The 16,449-nt window shown below is 44.6% G+C and overlaps 1 protein-coding gene across 1 annotated transcript in view; it reads left to right on the top strand.

Moving 5' to 3' along the window:
• LOC129274037 (uncharacterized) overlaps window positions 1–14,483 on the top strand; it is a 33,013-nt gene extending 18,530 nt beyond the window's left edge. The window contains exon 2 of the mRNA XM_064095973.1: window positions 14,365–14,483. Within this exon, the coding sequence (XP_063952043.1) occupies window positions 14,365–14,483 (119 nt within the window). The remainder of the gene's footprint in view (window positions 1–14,364) is intronic.
• The last annotated feature ends 1,966 nt before the right edge of the window (window positions 14,484–16,449 follow it).

The following is a 16,449-nucleotide window of genomic DNA, read 5'->3' as shown; positions in this document are numbered from 1 at the left end:
GATGTTCAACATGGGGGAAAAGCCAAATTAATGTTCAAACTTTGAGGGCGACGAGTGGATGTTCGAACAAAGGGCGCCAAATTGATGTTAAACATCGGGGGCGCCAAATGATGTTTGACCTAGTAGGCTTTATTTGATGTTCAACCTGGGGGGCTGGATAGGCGAAAAGACGGGACGCCAAAAAGAGGAAGGAAAAAAGGGTAAGAAAACGGGGACAAAAAAGAAGAAAAGACTTAGAAAAAGGGGGAAAGAAAGAGAGAAGGAAAAAAGAATGAAGTGGGGCTCCGAATGATGTTCGACATGTGGAGGGGGGCCCAATTTATGTTTGACCTTGTGGCCCTGAATTGATTTTTGACATAGGGAGGCGCTAAATTGATGTTCGAGGAGCGTCGAATTAATGTTCGACATCGGGGGCGCCGAACTGATATTCGTCCCAGGGGCGCCAAGGCACCGAATTGACGTTAAACCTGAGGGGGGGGGGGGCACACAGGCGCCAAAAAGAGAAAGGAAACCGAGGAAGAGAAAAGGGGCACACAAAAGAGAGAAATACTTGAAGAAAGGGAAAAAAGTGAAAAAGATATTAAAAAAAAGGGGGAAAGGCAGAGAGAAAGAAAAAAGTAGAGGGTTTCCGAATTCATGTTCGACATGGGGGGGGGGACGCCAAATTGATGTTCGACCTACGGGCATCGAATTGATGTTAGACATAATGGGATGTCGAATTGATGTTTAACCTAGGTGGGCGATGAGTGTATGTTCGACAAAGGGGCGCCGTATTGATGTTAAATATTAGGGGCGCCGAATCGATGTTCGACAGGGGGTGCCCCGGGTAGGCAAAAAGGGGGCGCCAAAAAGAGGAAGGAAACAGAAGAAAAGGAGTCAAAAAGGAGGGAAAGACTAAGAGAAAGAAAAAAAGGTGAAAGAAAGACAAAAGGGAAAAAAAAGAAGAGCGAAAGGGGGCGCCGAATTGATGTTCGACCTAGGAGTGACGATTTGATGTTAAATATTAGGGGCGCCGAATCGATGTTCGACAGGGGGTGCCCCGGGTAGGCAAAAAGGGGGCGCCAAAAAGAGGAAGTAAACAAAAGAAAGGGAAAGGGGTCAAAAAGGAGGGAAAGACTAGAGAAAGAAAAAAAGGGAAAGAAAGAGAGAAAAAGGGAGAAAGAAAGAAAAAAGGGAGAAAGAAAGAAGAGGGAAGGGGGCGCCGAATTGATGTTCGACCTAGGGGGCGCCGAAGTGATTTTCTACCTAGGGACGCCGATTCGATGTTCGACATGGGTGGGGGGATGTCAAACTTGGGGGGGGGGCGCCGAATTGATGTTCCAGGTAGGCGAACGGGGGGCGCCAAAAATAGGAAGGAATTAGAAGAAAAGAAAAGGGGAACAAAAAGGAGGGAAAGCCGAAGAGAAAGAGAAAAAAGGGAGAAAGAAAGAAAGTAAAAAGGGAGAAAGAAAGAAGAGGGAAGGAGGTGCCGAATCGATGTTCGACCTAAGGGGCGCCAAAGTGATTTTCTACCTAGGGACGCCGATTTAGTGTTCGACATGGGTTGGGGGATGTCAAGCTTGGGGGGCGCCGAATTGATGTTCGACATAGGTGTGCGACGTTGATGTTAAACCTAGGGGTGCCGATTTGATGTTCAACATGGGGGAAAAGCCAAATTAATGTTCAAACTTTGAGGGCGACGAGTGGATGTTCGAACAAAGGGCGCCAAATTGATGTTAAACATCGGGGGCGCCAAATGATGTTTGACCTAGTAGGCTTTATTTGATGTTCAACCTGGGGGGCTGGATAGGCGAAAAGACGGGACGCCAAAAAGAGGAAGGAAAAAAGGGTAAGAAAACGGGGACAAAAAGAAGAAAAGACTTAGAAAAAGGGGGAAAGAAAGAGAGAAGGAAAAAAAGAATGAAGTGGGGCTCCGAATGATGTTCGACATGTGGAGGGGGGCCCAATTTATGTTTGACCTTGTGGCCCTGAATTGATTTTTGACATAGGGAGGCGCTAAATTGATGTTCGAGGAGCGTCGAATTAATGTTCGACATCGGGGGCGCCGAACTGATATTCGTCCCAGGGGCGCCAAGGCACCGAATTGACGTTAAACCTGAGGGGGGGGGGCACACAGGCGCCAAAAAGATAAAGGAAACCGAGGAAGAGAAAAGGGGCACACAAAAGAGAGAAATACTTGAAGAAAGGGAAAAAAGTGAAAAAGATAAAAAAAAAAAAAGGGGGAAAGGCAGAGAGAAAGAAAAAAGTAGAGGGTTTCCGAATTCATGTTCGACATGGGGGGGGGGGGGCGCCAAATTGATGTTCGACCTACGGGCATCTAATTGATGTTAGACATAATGGGATGTCGAATTGATGTTAAACCTAGGTGGGCGATGAGTGTATGTTCGACAAAGGGGCGCCGTATTGATGTTAAATATTAGGGGCGCCGAATCGATGTTCGACAGGGGGTGCCCCGGGTAGGCAAAAAGGGGGCGCCAAAAAGAGGAAGGAAACAGAAGAAAAGGAGTCAAAAAGGAGGGAAAGACTAAGAGAAAGAAAAAAAGGTGAAAGAAAGACAAAAGGGAAAAAAAAGAAGAGCGAAAGGGGGCGCCGAATTGATGTTCGACCTAGGAGTGACGATTTGATGTTAAATATTAGGGGCGCCGAATCGATGTTCGACAGGGGGTGCCCCGGGTAGGCAAAAAGGGGGCGCCAAAAAGAGGAAGTAAACAAAAGAAAGGGAAAGGGGTCAAAAAGGAGGGAAAGACTAGACAAAGAAAAAAAGGGAAAGAAAGAGAGAAAAAGAGAGAAAGAAAGAAAAAAGGGAGAAAGAAAGAAGAGGGAAGGGGGCGCCGAATTGATGTTCGACCTAGGGGGCGCCGAAGTGATTTTCTACCTAGGGACGCCGATTCGATGTTCGACATGGGTGGGGGGATGTCAAACTTGGGGGGGGCGCCGAATTGATGTTCCAGGTAGGCGAACGGGGGGCGCCAAAAATAGGAAGGAATTAGAAGAAAAGAAAAGGGGAACAAAAAGGAGGGAAAGCCGAAGAGAAAGAGAAAAAAGGGAGAAAGAAAGAAAGCAGAGAAAAAAAAGGAGAGGGAAGGGGGTGCCGAATCGATGCTCGACCTTGTGGTGCCGAATCAATTTATGTTACACATAAAGGGCGGGGGCGCTTTGGGTTGTTGAAAAGTGGGGGCCAAAAGGGAAGGAAATAGAGGACAAGAAAAGGGAGAAAAAATAGAGGGAAAGACTGAGAGAAAACGGAAAAAAGAGGAAAGAAAAAAGAAAGAAAGAAGAGGGAAGGGGCGCCGAATTGATATTTGACCTAGGGGTGCCTAATTTGTGTTCAACCTAGGGAGCGCCCTGGGTGGGCAAAAAGAGGGCGGCAAAAAGAGGAAGGAAACAGAGGAAAAGAAAGCGGGACAAATTGGAGGGACAGACTAAGAGAAAGGGGGGAAAGAGGGAAAAAGGGGGGATTGGATAGGGGACCGAATTGATGTTCGACATGTGGAGGGGGCCTAATTTATGTTTGACCTTGTGGCCCTGAATTGATTTTTGACATAGGGAGGCGCTAAATTGATGTTCGACAGAGGAGCGTCGAATTAATGTTCGACATCGGGGGCGCCGAACTGATATTCGTCCCAGGGGCGCCAAGGCACCGAATTGACGTTAAACCGGGGGGGGGGGGGGCACACAGGCGCCAAAAAGAGAAAGGAAACCGAAGAAACTAAAAGGGGCATACAAAAGAAAGAAATACTTGAAGAAAGAGAAAAAAGTGAAAAAGATATTTTAAAAAAGTGGGAAAGGCAGAGAGAAAGAAAAAAGTAGAGGGTTTCCGAATTCATGTTCGACATGGGGGGGGGGGGGGGGGGCGCCAAATTGATGTTCGACCTAGGGGCATCGAATTGATGTTAGACATAGGGGGATGTCGAAATGATGTTTAACCTAGGTGGGCGATGAGTGGATGTTCGACAAAAGGGCGCCGAATTGATGTTAAATATTAGGGGCGCCGAATCGATGTTCGACAGGGGGTGCCCCGGGTAGTCAAAAAGAGGAAGGAAACAGAAGAAAAGGAAAGGAGTCAAAAAGGAGGGAAAGACTAAGAGAAAGAAAAAAAGGCGAAAGAAAGACAAAAGGGAGAAAAAAGAAGAGGGAAAGGGGGCGCCGAATTGATGTTCGACCTAGGAGTGCCGATTTGATGTTCGACATGATTGGGGGATGTCAAACTTGGGGGGGGGGGGGCGCCCAATTGATGTTCGACAAAGGTGTGTGACATTGATGTTAAACCTAGGGGTGCCGATTAGATGTTGAACATCGGGGGTGGCGAATGATGTTTGACCTAGTGGCCTTTATTTGATGTTCAACCTAGGAGGCTGGGTAGGCGAAAAGACGGGACGCCAAAAAGAGGAAGGTAAACGGTAAGAAAACGGGGACAAAAAAGAGGAAAAGACTAAGAAAAAGGGGGAAAGAAAGAGAGAAGGAAAAAAGAATGAAGTGGGGCGCCGAATGATGTTCGACTTAAGGGGGGGGGGGCATCAACTTTATGTACGACCTAGGGGTGCCAAATCGATGTTCGACATAGGAGCGTCGAATCGATGTTTAAACTAGGGGCGCCTTATTGATGTTTGACATAGGGGTGTCGAATTGTTGTTCAACATGAGGGGTGTGCGAATTGATGTTCGACAGAGGAGCGTCAAATTGATGTTCGACATCGGGAGCGCCGAACTGATGTTCGTTCTGGGGGTGCCAAGGCACCGAATTGATGTTAGACCTAGGGTGGCACACAGGCGCCAAAAAGAGGAAGGAAACCGAGGAAAAGAAAAGGGGCACACAAAAGAGAGAAATACTTGAAGAAAGAGAAAAAAGTGAAAAAAATAATTAAAAAAAAAGGGGGAAAGGCAGAGAGAAAGAAAAAAGTAGAGCGTTTCCGAATTCATGTTCGACATGGGGGGGGGGTGCCAAATTGATGTTCGACCTAGGGGCATCGAATTGATGTTAGACATAGGGGGATGTCGAATTGATGTTTAACCTAGGTGGGCGATGAGTGGATGTTCGACAAAAGGGCGCCGAATTGATGTTAAATATTAGGGGCGCCGAATCGATGTTCGACAGGGGGTGCCCCGGGTAGGCAAAAAGGGGGCGCCAAAAAGAGGAAGGAAAAAGAAGAAAAGGAAAGGAGTCAAAAAAGAGGGAAAGACTAAGAGAAAGAAAAAAAGGCGAAAGAAAGAAAAAGGGAGAAAAAAGAAGAGGGAAAGGAGGCGCCGAATTGATGTTGGACCTAGGAGTGCCGATTTGATGTTCGACATGATTGGGGGATGTCAAACTTGGGGGGGGGGGGCGCCCAATTGATGTTCGACAAAGGTGTGTGACGTTGATGTTAAACCTAGGGGTGCCGATTTGATGTTGAACATCGGGGGCGGCGAATGATGTTTGACCTAGTGGCCTTTATTTGATGTTCAACCTAGGAGGCTGGGTAGGCGAAAAGACGGGACGCCAAAAAGAGGAAGGAAAATGGTAAGAAAACGGGGACAAAAAAAGAGGAAAAGACTAAGAAAAAGGGGGAAAGAAAGAGAGAAGGAAAAAAGAATGAAGTGGGGCGCCGAATGATGTTCGACTTAAGGGGGACATCAACTTTACGTACGACCTAGTGGTGCCAAATCGATGTTCGACATAGGAGCGTCGAATCGATGTTTAAACTAGGGGCGCCTTATTGATGTTTGACATAGGGGTGTCGAATTGTTGTTCAACATGAGGGGTGTGCGAATTGATGTTCGACAGAGGAGCGTCAAATTGATGTTCGACATCGGGAGCGCCGAACTGATGTTCGTTCTGGGGGTGCCAAGGCACCGAATTGATGTTAAACCTAGGGTGGCACACAGGCGCCAAAAAGAGGAAGGAAACCGAGGAAAAGAAAAGGGGCACACAAAAGAGAGAAATACTTGAAGAAAGAGAAAAAAGTGAAAAAGATAAAAAAAAAAAAAAAAAAAGGGGGAAAGGCAGAGAGAAAGAAAAAAGTAGAGCGTTTCCGAATTCATGTTCGACATGGGGGGGGGGGGGGTGCCAAATTGATGTTCGACCTAGGGGCATCGAATTGATGTTAGACATAGGGGGATGTCGAATTGATGTTTAACCTAGGTGGGCGATGAGTGGATGTTCGACAAAAGGGCGCCGAATTGATGTTAAATATTAGGGGCGCCGAATCGATGTTCGACAGGGGGTGCCCCGGGTAGGCAAAAAGGGGGCGCCAAAAAGAGGAAGGAAAAAGAAGAAAAGGAAAGGAGTCAAAAAGGAGGGAAAGACTAAGAGAAAGAAAAAAAGGCGAAAGAAAGAAAAAGGGAGAAAAAAAGAAGAGGGAAAGGAGGCGCCGAATTGATGTTGGACCTAGGAGTGCCGATTTGATGTTCGACATGATTGGGGGATGTCAAACTTGGGGGGGGGGGGCGCCCAATTGATGTTCGACAAAGGTGTGTGACGTTGATGTTAAACCTAGGGGTGCCGATTTGATGTTGAACATCGGGGGCGGCGAATGATGTTTGACCTAGTGGCCTTTATTTGATGTTCAACCTAGGAAGCTGGATAGGCGAAAAGACGGGACGCCAAAAAGAGGAAGGAAAATGGTAAGAAAACGGGGACAAAAAAGAGGAAAAGACTAAGAAAAAGGGGGAAAGAAAGAGAGAAGGAAAAAAGAATGAAGTGGGGCTCCGAATGATGTTCGACTTAAGGGGGGGCATCAACTTTACGTACGACCTAGTGGTGCCAAATCGATGTTCGACATAGGAGCGTCGAATCGATGTTTAAACTAGGGGCGCCTTATTGATGTTTGACATAGGGTGTCGAATTGTTGTTCAACATGGGGGGTGCGAATTGATGTTCGACATAGTGGCGCCGAATTGAATTTTGACATATGGAGGCGCTGAATTGATGTTCGACAGAGGAGCGTCAAATTGATGTTCGACATCGGGAGCGCCGAACTGATGTTCGTTCTGGGGGTGCCAAGGCACCGTTAAACCTAGGGTGGCACACAGGCGCCAAAAAGAGGAAGGAAACCGAGGAAAAGAAAAGGGGCACAAAAAAGAGAGAAATACTTATAGAAAGAGAAAAGAGCGAGAAAGAGAAGAAAACGGGAACGACAGAGAGAAAGAAAAAATAGAGGGTTGCCGAATTCATGTTCGACATGGGGGAGGGGCCAAATTGATGTTCGACCAAGGGGCACCGAATTGATATTATACAAAGGGGGGGGGGGGTGTCGAATTGATGTTTAACCTAGGTGGACGATGAGTGGATGTTCGACAAAGAGGCGCCGAATTGATGTTATACATTAGGGGCGCCGAATCGATGTTCGACAGGGGGTGCCCCTTTTGGGGAAAAAGGGGGCGCCAAAAAGAGTAAGTAAACAGAAGAAAAGGAAAGGGGGTCAAAAAGGAGGGAAAGACTAGAGAAAGAAAAATAGGGAAAGAAAGAGAGAAAAAGGGAGAAAGAAAGAAAAAAGGGAGAAAGAAAGAAGAGGGAAGGGGGCGCCGAATTGATGTTCGACCTAGGGGGCGCCGAAGTGATTTTCTACCTAGGGACGCCGATTCGATATTCGACATGGGTGGGGGATGTCAAACTTGGGGGGGGGGGGGGCGCCGAATTGATGTTCCAGGTAGGCGAACGGGGGGCGCCAAAAATAGGAAGGAATGAGAAGAAAAGAAAAGGGGAACAAAAAGGAGGGAAAGCCGAAGAGAAAGAGAAAAAAGGGATAAAGAAAGAAAGCAGAGAAAAAAAGGAGAGGGAAGGGGGTGCCGAATCGATGCTCGACCTTGTGGTGCCGAATCAATTTATGTTACACATAAAGGGCGGGGGCACTTTGGGTTGTTAAAAAGAGGGGGCCAAAAGGGAAGGAAATAGAGGACAAGAAAAGGGAAAAAAAATAGAGGGAAAGACTGAGAGAAAACGGAAAAAAGAGGAAACAAAAAAGAAAGAAAGAAAGAAAGAAGAGGGAAGGGGCGCCGAATTGATATTTGACCTAGGGGTGCCTAATTTGTGTTCAACCTAGGGAGCGCCCTGGGTAGGCAAAAAGAGGGCGGCAAAAAGAGGAAGGAAACAGAGGAAAAGAAACCGGGACAAATTGGAGGGACAGACTAAGAGAAAGGGGGGATAGAGGGAAAAAGGGGGGATTGGATAGGGGACCGAATTGATGTTCGACATGTGGAGGGGGGACAAATTTATGTTTGACCTTGTGGCCCTGAATTGATTTTTGACATAGGGAGGCGCTAAATTGATGTTCGACAGAGGAGCGTCGAATTAATGTTCGACATCGGGGGCGCCGAACAGATATTCGTCCCAGGGGCGCCAAGGCACCGAATTGACGTTAAACCTGGGGGGGGGGCACACAGGCGCCAAAAAGAGAAAGGAAACCGAGGACAAGAAAAGGGGCACACAAAAGAGAGAAATCCTTGAAGAAAGAGAAAAAAGTGAAAAAGATTTTTAAAAAAGGGGGAAAGGCAGAGAGAAAGAAAAAAGTAGAGGGTTTCCAAATTCATGTTCGACATGGGGGGGGGGGGGGGCGCCAAATTGATGTTCGACCTAGGGGCATCGAATTGATGTTAGACATAGGGGGATGTCGAATTGATGTTTAACCTAGGTGGGCGATGAGTGGATGTTCGACAAAAGGGCGCCAAACTGATGTTAAATATTAGGGGCACCGAATCGATGTTCGACAGGGGGTGCCCCGGGTAGTCAAAAAGAGGAAGGAAACAGAAGAAAAGGAAAGGAGTAAAAAAGGAGGGAAAGACTAAGAGAAAGAAAAAAAGGCGAAAGAAAGACAAAAGGGAGAAAAAAGAAGAGGGAAAGGGGGCGCCGAATTGATGTTCGACCTAGGAGTGCCGATTTGATGTTCGACATGATTGGGGGATCTCAAACTTGGGGGGGGGGCGCCGAATTGATGTTCGACAAAGGTGTGTGACATTGTTGTTAAACCTAGGGGTGCCGATTTGATGTTCAACATGGGGGAAGTGCCGAATTGATGTTCAAACTTTGTGGGCGATGACTGGATGTTAGAACAATGGGCGCCCCGAATTTATTCTAGTGGTGCCGAATTGATGTTCGGCATAGGGGGTGCCGAAGTGATGTTCGGCATAGGGGGTGCCGAAGTGATTTTCTACCTAGGGGCGTGGTATTGATGTTAGACATCGGGGCGCCGATTTGATGTTCGACCTAGGGGGCGCTGAAGCGCCGAATTGATCTTAAACCTAGGGGTCGCCCTGGGTAGGCGGAAGGGGGGGGGGGGGCGCCAAAAAGAGGAAGGAAACAGAGGAAAAGAAAAGGGGGACAAAACTGTTCGGCATATGGGCACCGAATGGGTTTTTGACATGGGTGGGGGGCACAGAATAAATATTTGACCTAGGTTGCGCAGAAGATGTTTGACCTAGAGGAGGCAAATTGATATTCGACAGGGGGGGGTCACCGAAGTAATATTCGACTTATAGGGAAGAGCCGAAATATTGTTCGACATAGGGGTGCGGCATTTATGTTAAACCTGCGGTCGCCGATCTCATGTTCAACATGTTCAACATGTTCAATATTTGACCTAGGGGGGCCCCGAATGAATATTCAACCTAGGGAGGGGCCCGAAATGATGTTCTACCTAGGGGGCGCCGAATGGATGTTCACCCTAGGGGGCGCCGAATTAATGTTTTACCTAGGGGTGCCAAATTAATGTTTTACCTAGGGGTGCCAAATTGATGCGTGGCATGGGAGCGTCGAATTTATGTTCAATCTAGGGAGGCGCCGAAATAATGTTTTACCTAAGGGCGCCGAATTAATGTTCGACATAGGGGCACGGCGTTGATATTTAGCATAGGAAGGCGCTGAATAGATGTTTGACCCAGGGGCGCCGAAATGATGTTTAACCTAGGGACGCGGAATTGATGTTCGACATAGGGGCACCGATTTGATGTTCAACATAGAGTGGGGGGAGGGGGGCACCGAGTAGATGTTCGACCAAGGAGCTCCAAATTGATGTGCGACATCGGAGGTGCCGAAATGATGTTCGACCTCGGGCGCCAAGACGCCGAATTAATTTATAAACCTAGGAGGCTGGGCGCCCAGGGTAGGCGAAAAGAGGGCGCCAAAAAGGAGAAGGAAACAGAGGAAAAGAAAAAGGGGAGAAAAATGTTCGGCATAGGGGCACCGAATCGATGTTTGACCTAGGGGGGCCCGAATTGATATTCGACCTATAGGGAGGTACCGAATTGATGTTAGACAAAGGGGTGCCGAATTGATGTTAAACCTAGGGGGCGCCGAATTGATGCTTTACCTTGGGGGTGCCACATTGATATTTGTCATGTGTTGGGCAACGAATTGCTGTTCGATCTAGGTGGTGTCGAGTACGTTGATGTTTGAAGTGAGGGGGATTGTGGTTCGACATCGGGGTGTCGAATTGATGTTAAACCTATGGGGGTGCCGAATTTATGTTCTACTTGGGGGCTCTGAATTGATGTTTGACATGGGGGGCGAATTGATGTTTTATCTATGGGCGCCGAATTGATGCTCGACATAAGGGGGGAGATGTTGAATTGATGTTCAACCTAGGGAGGGGGGCGCCGAATTGATGTTCGACATAGGGGGGGGGGGGTGCTGAATTAATATTCAAACTAGGGAACCGAATTAATATTCAACCTAGGGGGCTTCGAATTGATGTTCAACCTAGGGGGGCGGGGCGCCGAATCGATGTTCGACATGGGGGGAGGCTGAATTAATATTCATCCTAGGGGGCGTCGAATTGATGTTCGACATGGGGGGCGTCAAATTGATGTTTGACTTAGGGGCGCCGAATTGATGTTCAATATAGGGGGCGCCGAGTGGATGTTTGACCAAGGGAGGTTGCGCCGAATTGATGTTTAACATAGGGACACCAAATTCACTTTTGTGTGACAAAGGGAGGCGCTTAATTGGTGTTTGACCTAGGGGTGCAGAATTAATGTCCGACATGGGAGCGTCGAATTAATGTTCGACATAAGGGCGCCGAGTTGATGTTCAGTCAAGGGAGGCGCCGAAATAATGTTCTACCTAAGGGCGCCGAATCGTTGTTTGGCATGAGGGGGGAGGGAGTGTCAAATTGATGTTCAACCTAGGGGGGGGGCGAATTAATATTCGATATAGGGCGCGCCGTTAATTTTTGACATAGGGAGGCGCTGAAATGATGTTTGACCTAGGGGCACCGAAAAGATGTTTAACCTAAGGGCGCGGGATTGATGTTCCACATAGTGGCGCCGATTTGATGTTCAACAATGGGGGGGGGGGGGGGGGGGGCGCCGAGTAGATGATCGATCAAGGAGCGCCAAATTGATGTTCGAACTAGGGGTGTCAATGCGCCGAATTAATTTTAAACCTATGGGGGTGCCGAATTTATGTTCTGCTCAGGGGCGCCGAATTGATTTTTAATCGATGGGCGCCAAAGTGATGTTCGATCTAGGTGGCACCGAATACGTTGATGTTCGTAGTAAGGGGGTGGGGGCGAAATTGATGTTCGACATCGGGGTGCCGAATTGATGTGAATCCTATGGGGGTGCCGAATTTATGTTCTGCTTAGGCGCGCCGAATTGATGTTTAATCTATGTGCGCCGAATTGATGCTCGACCTAGGGTGAGCCGAATTATTATTTTTTTTAAATAAAGTGTATTACATTAATTTCATGGAGTTTTTTTTTTAACACATCATAAAAAGAAAAGATGACCTCCAATTTACCTTTATTCGATTATGAAATAAGATTATTAAACATGTATTTAAGTCACATATGTTGAAGGGTGGCGCCATTTTCTAAAAGTACACAGGGGCGCCAAAGTCAGGTCGGGCCCCCGAGGTGCAAAATCCAGATACGCGCCTGGGGGCATTATTAAGGGCTATTTGAGTCTCACTAATGATGTAATGCCAGCGTGAAGTGCGACCTGAAATAGAAACATTTTTAACAGCGGCCGATCCAGCATTATCAGATTTGGGGATGTGAGGATTTGGTTTTTCATAAACATTTTCACCCATCGCCTGCACTAAGAGCTATAAAAGCTTATTTTCTTGGGGGTAGTCTTAAAGACAGAGAATTGGCTTTATTGTTACAAGATCTTTTAAGGTCTTTATAAGGACTAAATAAATGATGCAAGCTTATTTCATAAAAACACACTGACCTAATAGTCATTTAAGGACTGTATGCAGGAGTTCATGAAGAGGATATGTATCTCACTAATCAAATAGTATGAGCGCGAAGCGCTCACCTCGGAAAACGAAATATTAACCACTTTCTTAATCGTAAATAAGTAAATTAATTCCGTATCCCAATAAATGAATAATGCTAGTGCAAATGGCGATATTACATCTTTTATACTGACCTGAAAAGAAAAGATTTAATCATATTTTGACCTGTAGAAATATAATTTATTCGGATACGTTTGTCAGTAAGTAAATCAACTGAAATACAAGACATCCTAATATTTTTGGGGACATCTAGCTCATTGCGTCCCCCACCATTGAATGTTCTGGGGCGTATTTCCCTCGATCTGCCCCCCCCCCCCGTGTGACGCGTATGCATGTTTTATGTATTGTACACTCCTTTTGCAAAGTGAGGTTATGTGCCCTTTAATTCATTTTTATATGAAGGCACCGACATTCTTGTTCATTATCACCTCTACACATTACACCATGACGACAATCCGCCAATATACTTTGATAACACAATACCCAGATACCACACCATCTACTCTCTTGATCTCTTTCTAAAAAGTACAGTTAAAAATGACAATGAATATCAATATACCACAATAATAGCTCAGATAAAAATATAAATTGGATACATTACCGGCAGAGAAGATCACGTACATTGCTGAAGGAACTGAGACGAATCTAAGGGTGAATCTATCGAATCAAAAAGTCTCGGTTTTAACTTCAGGGATTTTTTTTCATGAAAGACATTGTCAGCGGCTTACCGACGGAGTTTATATCAGCCAGTCAGATTCGAGAATTGTATTATCTTGTCACACTTGTCAGTGAAAAATCCTTGAGAAGATTATTCGTGAAACAACCCCACAGCTAGTGATAAATACCTTCTCATTTAGCTTGACTACTGAACTCGTTAATTCATAAAGCCTTTCATCTGAATAGCATCCAGCTTAGCAATGTATTATGAATGTGCTTGACCATTACGAGCTCAATAAAAGACATCGAGAACCATTTAATGATCGAAGTGAACGCCAAAACATATCAAAGCAGTCGTTATCGGGCAACAATGGAATATCAGTGGTGGAGAGGGGATTTGACCGTTGGTTATTTGACCCCCTCACTGGCGTCCGGGGGGGGGGGGGCTTGGGGGCCACGGAACCTCCAAAAAATTTCACGACCAAGAAGGGACAAAATGAAAGAAAGGGAAAGAGAGAAGGGTGAAATATGACATTAATTTCCAAATATTGTATAAAATTCTATTAGATTTTCGTTATAAAAAAATGTCCGAATTTTTGCCTGCTCGCTTCGCTTTCTCCAGACTTTTACAATTTTTGCCCGTTACGCCATGTCTGGCCCCTCAAAATTTAATGGACCTCTTCCCGTATATCCGCCACTCTTCTGTTTGCTTGATCCTCGTCAACAAGGAAGGGGTATTTAAGTTTTTTTTTTTTAGTAAGCCAAAGGGATATCTAACCCTCTAGCCCCTATAGATTCGTCACTGAATATATAAGATTTGGAAACAGATTAATAAATCAAACAAATCCAAAAATGTAATCCAATCTTCTTTTCCTTCATCTTTCTCGACTATACACTCCACTAGTTGGTGTATTATTGTACCCGTAACTACATGAATGAATAATGTAAAGAGATAATTTGCACAGTAAAGATTACCATCAGTCTACGATTACTGGTATACAGTGCCGGATCTAGGAGGCACAGGGGGTGCCTTTCCTACATGTAGCCAATGGGAATATATGTGCCTCCAATTTGGATGTATTATTATAAACAATACACTTTTTATACATGGGCGTATCCAGGGGAGGGAGTGCTTTCGTTGCTTTTGGGTCATAAACTTGAGGGGCGCCCAAAAAATATTGACCGAAATTAAAGGGGATGCCATATTGGTTTCAAAACGATCGAGGATCGGAGAGCAAAAAAGGGGCAATAGTGAAGCGGCACCAAACCGACTTCAAAGTTAGGCATCGCTAAGATCGATCTTAAACGGGGGGGGGGGGGGGGGGGGGAATTGTCTTTAAATTAGGGAGTGCCAAATTGATTTAAGATATGGGGAGCGCCAATCTTGAACTTGGGGTACATGTATGAACATATACACCCGCACTCGCCCCCCAAAAAAGTTCCACTTGTTTTGTCATTGTGTCATGGATAATAATTTCAATTCATCATTTCCTGTAGAAACGGCAAATGCAACCGATTTATCATTAGAACAGAACATTACCATCGAGTCGCAAGGATACCCCCAAGCCAATCATGATACCAAGACCGTTTTACCAGACATGGGCTTTCCGTACTAAGCATAAATCAAGGATCCAGATACATATAGACCACCTCAGACTCGAAGAGGAAGATTCATTTGAAATAGGAATGGGTCTTAATCCAAGGGATGAGTTATCCATCATTTATCAGGTTTGTAAGGGGATCGATGTGATAGACGTTCACACTGGTAAACGAATTAAAATAATAGATATGCTTATGGAGTTATTCCATCATGAAATTAGCATTATTTCCTCTCCATATAAACTATGGAAGTGCAATTACTTCAGTACATGGCAACGAATCTACTTTTATGGTTTTAATTCTTCATTAAGTAACCTACAAATTTGTGCTGGCTTTTAAATCATCATTACAATACTTGATGGTTGATGAGATTGGAAACTTTTTAAAATAGTACGATCGCTTTTAATTACCAACGTATCTATTTCAGCAAATTTTCAGCTGTCTTCAAGATCGTATGGAGATTTTACTGGAAAAAAATATTGTTGGTCTATCGGTGGTCTTCCAGGGATTTTCAGAGCAATTCCACAGAATCACAAATTCCAATGATCTTGGTGACTGCTGGAAGACCTTGCAAATTTTCGGTCTTTCAGATATCTTTCAAGGGTCTCTGTTCTGTGGAAATGGTGCATAAGAATTGATATTGCTGTTTCAAGATTAATAACATAATATTCCTGCCTCCTTTGCTATGTACAAAACATGCTCTCCCTCAATATCAATGTTTGGAATAAATTTTTGAAATACTTTATAATCAAGTTTACTTGCTATACATTATCAAAACATTGCAACCATGCCCCAATTCCAAATTTACCACTGCCATCAAGATAAGTTGATACAATCTAGAGTTAATAAAAATAAACTTTAGAAACTTGATTGCAAATATTGATTTAACAGTTTGAATTGATTTGTATATATTTCAACTACAGCAAATTCTTTGTTGAAAGCAGACCAGCAATCAATTGTAAAGTTCCTATGAATTGCAAGAGTTATGACCGTGCCCCCCCCCCTTTTGAGAAGCAAAATTAAAATTTGTAATGCAAAACTGCCATTAAAACAGAGGTGTGCCCCCTCTTTTGAAAGTGAGGACCTTTTTTTTTGCTTTTTGAAAATCCTGGATCCGCCCCTGATCTATTCAAATAATGCATTAAAAAAAATTTAATTTGATTGCATTGCATTCCTCATGAAAGCTGGTGTTTGAAAGCCTTTGAATTATTTTTTTTATATATTCTTGAATTATTTTTTTCTAAATATCCCCAACCTATGCTCATGCTTCCTACTTAAAATTGACGAAATGAAATCCATTGACCAATAAATAAATGAACTGATTCCACTCTCATAGGGTGACAGTGGTTGTCCAGTAGTCCAGCTGATCAATGGACAGTGGACGATACAAGGCTTGACCCGCTTTGTAGGAGCGTGTGGCATCCCATATCAACCATCAGGATTTACTCAGGTTACTAGTTTCTGGACTACGTCGCAGATATATTGGAACATAACTGATTCATCTCTGGCCACTCTTATTGTCAGTGAACAGGTAGTACAAAGACAAGAAAGAGTTGTGTGATATCAATGATGTGATACTGGGTTGAATAAGATGGCTTTCTTTCTCCAATTGCAAAAGATTTATTATTTATGAATTAGAATTTTCAATATTTTTATTGTTCTAAAATTTTGTTGTACCTTAGAATTTCTGAAATTAATAATAATTATGAATTATTCTTAGTACCAATATCAAAATTTGGAAATGAAAAAAGAATTTTTGACCTTAAAAACATCATCATGACAAATTTGTTGATGGCACATACCGTTTAATGTGCATGACTTGCAATTTGCTTTTCCTTTGCATACTAAGCAAATATGCAATCAACTAATTAAAATATGCAGTTAACAAGCACAAACCACTGAAATACAAAAATCTTGTGATATGTGACTGACATTGAAATGCTGAAATAGTTCATTTACTATGGTACAAATGTTGCATGTATC

This window comes from Lytechinus pictus, chromosome 3 (genome assembly GCF_037042905.1).
Source record: "Lytechinus pictus isolate F3 Inbred chromosome 3, Lp3.0, whole genome shotgun sequence".
In the NCBI taxonomy this organism is placed as follows: Eukaryota; Metazoa; Echinodermata; class Echinoidea; order Temnopleuroida; family Toxopneustidae; genus Lytechinus; species Lytechinus pictus.
This window is presented reverse-complemented; position numbering and strand designations above follow the sequence as displayed.